Below are 6,000 nucleotides of genomic sequence, written 5' to 3'. Positions count from 1 at the left end.
ATGGGATGAGGAATGGGGTATAGGAGGGGTACGGAACGGGGAATGGGGTGTAGGGATGGTACAGGATGGATGGGGAATAGGGTATGGGGATGGGATGGGGAGTGGGGTATAGAGATGAGGTTGGATGGGAAGTGGGGAATAAGGATGGTAAAGGATGGGGAATGGGGTATGGGATGGTAAAGGATGTGGAATGGGGTATAGGATGGTAAAGGATGGGGAATGGGGTATGGGATGGTAAAGGATGGGGAATGGGGTATAGGATGCCATATGGGATGGGGTACAGAAGGGGGAGTGGGGTATGAGATAGGGTACAGGATGGGGAATGGAGTATAGGATGCGATATGGGATGGGGTACAGAAGGAGGAATAGAGTATGAGATGGGGTACGGGATGGGGAATGGGGTATAGGATGGGGTACGGAAGGAGGAATGGAGTATGAGATGGGGTACGGGATGGAGAATGGCGGATCGGATTGGGGTACGGGATGAGGAATGGGGTATGGGATAGAGGATTGAGGACAGGATGGGGGTTCGGGGACGGGCCGGGGTGCAAGCGGCTGGTCCCGGGGAAGGGGGGGGGTGGTGCACAGCGCCCCTCCCTCCGCCGGTCCCGCCCCGCCCCGGTGCCGGTGCTGCTCCTCCCCGCGGGGCGGGACGGGGCCGCGGCAGCTGATAAAAGGCAGCGTGGGGGCCCTTCGGAGCCGCTCTCCGTGCCCGCAGCCCCGCTCGCAGCGCCCATGGTGCTGCCCGGCCCGCCCGGCATGTCCCGCTCCGAGGAGGTGCACCGCCTCACCGAGAATGTCTACAAGGTGAGACCCGCGTCCCCATCGCCGTTTATTCTGGGGGGGAAGGAGGGGGTCGTTTTCATTTCAATACCCCCTTTCTATCCTCTCCATCCTCCGCCGGGCGTGGGAGCGGCCGCCCCCGCTCCTTCCCGAGGGATGCGCGGAGCGCCCGGAGTGGGGAGCGGTGCCGGGGACCCCGGAGAGGGGGTACGGGGGGGGGAAATGGGGTGTAGGAACGGGTACGGGATGGGGAAGGGGGTACAGAGTGGGGAATGGGGTATGAAGTGGGGTATAGGAAAGGGTACGGGGTATAGGAAGGGGGTATGTGGTGGAGAAGGGGGTATAGGAAGAGGTACGGGGTAAGGGAAGGGGGTGCAGAGCAGGAAAGGGAGTAAAGGAAGGGGGGAGAGGGGGGAGGACGGGGTACGGGAAAGGGGTGCGGGGCGGGGAAGGTGGTACAGGAAGGGGAGTAGGGTATGGGGTGGGGAAGGGGGTATAGGAAGGGGTGTGGGGTCAAGGAAGGGGGTGTGGGGCAGAGAAGAGGGTATAGGAAGGGGAATGGGGCAGAAAAAGGGGGTATAGGAAGAGGGTATAGGGTAAAGAAGGGGGTATGGGGAAGAGGAGGGGGTATAGGAAGGGGAATGGGGCATGGGAATGAAGTACCGGACGGGGAAGGCGGTGTAGGAAGGGGGTATGGGGCAGAAAAGGGGATATAGGAAGGGGAATGGGGCAGAGAAGAGGGTATAGGAAGGGGTATGGGGCAGAGAAGAGGGTGTAGGAAGGGGTATGGGGCAGAGAAGAGGGTATAGGAAGGGGAATGGGGCATGGGAATGGAGTACCGGATGGGGAAGGCAGTGTAGGAAGGAGGTATGGGGCAGAAAAGGGGGGTATAGGAAGGGGAATGGGGCATGGGAATGGGGTACAGGATGGGGAAGGGGGTATAGGAAGGGGTATGGGGTGGGGAAGGGGTACAAGACGGGGTACAGGATGAGGAATGGGACAGAAGGTGTGCGGGAAGGGGTATGGGGCATGGGAATGGGGTACAGGGTGGCAAAGGGGGCAAAGGAATGGGTGAGGGGCAGCGAAGGGAGGATAGGATGGTACCCCCAGCCTCCCCCAGCTGCATCCCCCACCTGGGAATTCGCCTTCTTGCTGTCCCCGCATCACCCCAGCCCAGAGCAGCTTGGCAGCAGTTCCTCCCTTTCCTGCAGTGATTAAAAGCAATTGGAGCCTTTTCTTGCCTCTTGGTTGTAGCCAGAGTTTGAGAATCTCTCAAAAATCTCTTTTCTTCGCTTTGCTCCCAGTGTCATAATTTAATTTATGTGCTTTAATTTTCCTCGCGGAGGAAGTGGTTTCTGCTCCGCTGAGTTCTGTGAGCAAGTCTAATAAAACCTTTCTAGCCTAACGTGTAACGCAGGATGTCGTTTGTTAAACTGGAAAGCTCGCATGATTTCCTGCGTTTTAAGTGGTGAGATTGAGTTACTTGGAGCATTAAGAAGTAAAAAAAATATGTCTCTGATAGATTTAGTGCAAAAAATACCAAGGTAGCAAAGTTCTAAAATCTTGGGGTTTGGGATCCTGAGGTGTAACAGCTGTTTTGATGGAAGTGCTGGCACCTGGAATCTTGGCTACTGTGGGTGTAGAGCAGGTCTGGGAACGGAGCCTTCTAGCTACGGCATTGCCTCATCCCTGGAGGTGTTCAAGGCCAGGTTGGATGGGGCTTTGAGCAACTGATCCAGTGGGAGGTGTCCCTCCCCATGGCAGGGGTGTTGGAATGGGATGGGCTTTAAAGTTCTTTCCAACCCAAACCATTCCATGGTTTAGCTACAGCGGGGGCTTTGGTGTGCGGGGCTCCTTTCCACCTCTGAAATGTAGCTGATGGGCGGGTTGCCCTTGGCCTTGGGCAGAGCCTGGCACCGCGGGTGTTGACGTGGTCAGGTCCCTGCACAGGCAGGAGCTTTTCCCTCCCAGGGAGCCAAATGTTTGCGGATCAGTGCGGATCAGCCCTGGGAGCAGCCTGGGCAAACAGGGCGAGAGCTGCCAGAGTCGTCACCGTGATTGAGTGATGGTGTGGTCAGTGCGGGGACAGTTGCTGGGAACAGTTTCACCTGGTGACTCATGTTGTTTGAGGTGTGTTGTCCTCGAAGGACCGTGACCTGCTCTGCAAACCTGCTGTTACCGCAGTTGCCCTGTGTGCAGCCATGTAAGGAGTGCTCGGGTTGGCCCATGGGCCATCGCAACAACTGCGCTTGAGTGATGCTCATTCCCCTGAGATGAGGGGTGAATGCCGGCTGGGCTCTTCCCTTGCCTCCAACCATAGGCTTCATGTTTCCTGGCCTGCGTGAGCCGTGGGTCAGCTGGAGCAGAGTGCCCTTGGCCCAGAGCAAGAGGCAGCGCCGCCTCCCACCGAAGCCTGGCTGATCTGACTGAAGTGCAGCTGGTACAGAGGGTGCACGGGGACCTCTTGGCCCCAGGAGCCAAAGATGGACTCGAGAAGAGTCCAAAGGTCTGATGACCCATTAGTAAACACTTTCATTTCTCAGTGTTTTAGTGCAGAGAGTGAGAACGTGGAGCTGGAGGCAGATCTCATGGTTTTACTCAACGTCGGTGTCTCTGTGCTGGGCGGTGGAGGAGGGATGGTCCTGGTTCCATTTGTGTTTCATGCAGTGAACGAGGAGCCTTTTCTCTTCTGAAAACTAGGATGCTTTTCTTGGCCTCTGGAGATGTGTAGCCTGAGGTGTGTGCAGGAGTCTGGTGTCTGCCTGTTTCTTTGAGGACCACTGCGATGTTCTGGAGCCCAACATGAGGGCTGGAGGCTCAGGGACTGTGGACTCTGTGGAGTTCCGCAAGCTTTGGAGTCTCCATGTCAAAACCCACCCCCTGGTGCTTCAGATCCTCATCGCCCATGTATTTTTGGCCCTGTGCTTTTCTGGCACTTACAGACGCATGAACACCGCTGTGGTGAGGAGAGGACAACTCTGAGGAAGGGGGATGATGCTGGGGGAGGTTTGGCCCTTGCCTTCTTGCAGCCACCAAACCAGAGCAGGGCTGTGGGACATCCAGCAGCCCCACACTTTGCTTCCAGCCGCTGCTGTCATCTTGCTGGGATTCTGGCAGCAGCTGGATCAGGGAATCGAGACGTTTCCCCATGAGATGTGGAGCAGGCAGCTCTCTGCGGCTGTTCCCTGTGCCAGGCACCTTCTTACCGCACAGGCTTTCCCAAGGCGTTCTGCTTAGGAAGCCCATTGTAATCATCTTCCAGAAACAGTGCTCACTCTCGGAATGACTGTGCTAATGAGATGGTGGAGGAGCTGTCAGCCGCCCCCTCGCTGATGCTGCCACTACAGGCAGCTGCCCACACATCTGTAGTAATTACAGAGGGAGATGGAGGCTGCTGGCACCTTCCACCAACGTAATCCCACCTTCCCTGGAGCTGATTCACTCACATGGACCCCATCGTAGCTGCACAACTCTGCGAGCGCGGGGTGGGGGTGAAACCTCTCTGTCTGTGGGTGCAGGGTCAGGGTGCTCGGTGGGAGGGCAGCTCTCCAAGCTGCTCCCTGTGCAGCGCTTCCGAGCTCCGCTCATCCCTTGCGCAGAATTGTTTGCAGAAAGAAGGTACTGGCAAATTCTGCGTTCCCCTGAAGACAAATCTGTCTCATTTATGACAGATAAGATTATCGCCATTTACAGGCTAACCTCCATTTCATTTTAAAGCTGTTTCTTCATGTGGAAGATCATTTTGCAACGGTGTATGAATAGCTCTGCGTTTGAAGAGGTGTTCGCTTAAAAACACCCCAAACTCAAAACCAAATTGTCTTGCACAAATGCAGGCGTAATTCCTGATAGTCGTTTGCTACACATCAGCTGTAATAAATGTTATTGCCGGCATAACAGCTTCTTGCTTCATTATCTCCGAGTCCAGAGGGAAGGGGAGAAATTCTTGCTCAAGTGAATCAGAAGGGAAATTGTGGGTGGCTTGGTGTGTTTGGTAGTGGAGGGACCGTGCGGTGTGCCCGAGGAAGGAGTTGGCCCCTGGAGTCAGCCTGTGCCAGTCCTGAATTCCAGGTATAATGCTCTCGCTCTCTGCTCCCTACGTTAGGGCTTCCTGCACCCTAAACCTGGGAAATGTGTGTGCTGGGGCTCTGAGCTGCCTGGTGCATCGTGGTGGTTGGCAGCATCGCTGCATGGCTGCGCTCGGCGGCAGCGCCCTGCTCCGTGCGTGCTGTGCGCCCGTGGCACAGGGGAGCGGAATTTCTTTCCCAGCAATAGCTGCGGAGGCTGAGCTTTGTTCTATAGTGAGCAGGGCCTGGGGCTGTGGTGTTTTTTGTAGGGCAACACGTTTTTTTGCCAGAGTTGCATCTTTGTAGGTGTCTTGGCTCTGCAACCAGGTCTGTTTGAAGGAAGGCTTTGTGCTGGTCTGGCTGCGACGTGGTGGGCTCGCTGTTGGCTCCCTGGGTTGTGAAATGAGGCTGCCCTCTCTCTCCTTCTGCTGCCCCGTTCCCTCTGCAGGTGTACCATGCTGCTGTGGGCCAGGAGAGTGGTTTTCAACCTCTGCCGAGATGGTGCATCTCCAAACTGTTGGAACTCATGAATTGTTATGGAGCAGGTGGCTCCTAACATGCCTGAGGTACCTCGAGGTGCTTCCCGTGCTACCTGCAGATCCTGCTGATGAGATGGTGCTCCTCGGGATGGAGGCAGCTGCTGGCTTTGCCTTCAGTGCCTTGTTGCATCGAGCCTGCTCGTGGCTAAGGTTTCACTCCTGTGCGTGTTGCAGGGCGAGGTACAGCGTAGGGCAGTGCATGTCGCATCTCCTGCACTGAGCTGAAGCCTTCAGATGAGTTGAGCCCCTCGGTACGAGGTCTCTGGGGAAGGGGCTGTGGCCAATGACTGTCCCAGGGCAGGGGAGAACCCAACCTGGTGATGCTGGGGGACAGGTCTGCCTTGCAGGGAGACTGCTGGTGGGTACTGATGAGATGTTCCCAGGGGGTGCTGTGAGCTGGGGGGGGGGTTCTGTGCACTGGGCAGGTCCTCCTGCTGGTTTCCTTCAAGCCCAGGCCCTGATTACAAAGATGTTCAGAGCTCTTTCTGTGAAACTCGGGTCCCTTCATCCTCTGACGTGATTGTTAGTAGAAATTAAATGCCTTTAGATGAGGACCTGGATTTATTTTTTCCTCAAATTCCATTGCTCCTGAGCCCCTTCCCCAGTAAAGACAG

General features: G+C 56.3%; 1 protein-coding gene across 7 annotated transcripts in view; it reads left to right on the top strand.

The window, feature by feature from the left end:
• The first annotated feature begins 683 nt into the window (after positions 1 to 683).
• Positions 684 to 6,000, top strand: part of BAIAP2 (BAR/IMD domain containing adaptor protein 2) — a 48,330-nt gene continuing 43,013 nt past the window's right edge. For all 7 annotated transcript variants that reach the window (XM_054083358.1, XM_054083360.1, XM_054083356.1 and 4 more), the window contains exon 1: positions 684 to 807. In XM_054083358.1, the coding sequence (XP_053939333.1) occupies positions 736 to 807 (72 nt within the window). In that variant the 5' untranslated portion in view covers positions 684 to 735. The remainder of the gene's footprint in view (positions 808 to 6,000) is intronic.

The sequence above is a fragment of the Cuculus canorus genome, chromosome 18 (assembly GCF_017976375.1).
Source record: "Cuculus canorus isolate bCucCan1 chromosome 18, bCucCan1.pri, whole genome shotgun sequence".
NCBI classification, from domain to species: domain Eukaryota; kingdom Metazoa; phylum Chordata; class Aves; order Cuculiformes; family Cuculidae; genus Cuculus; species Cuculus canorus.
The sequence above is the reverse complement of the archived record's forward strand: the minus strand, read 5'-3'. Positions and strand labels throughout refer to the sequence as shown.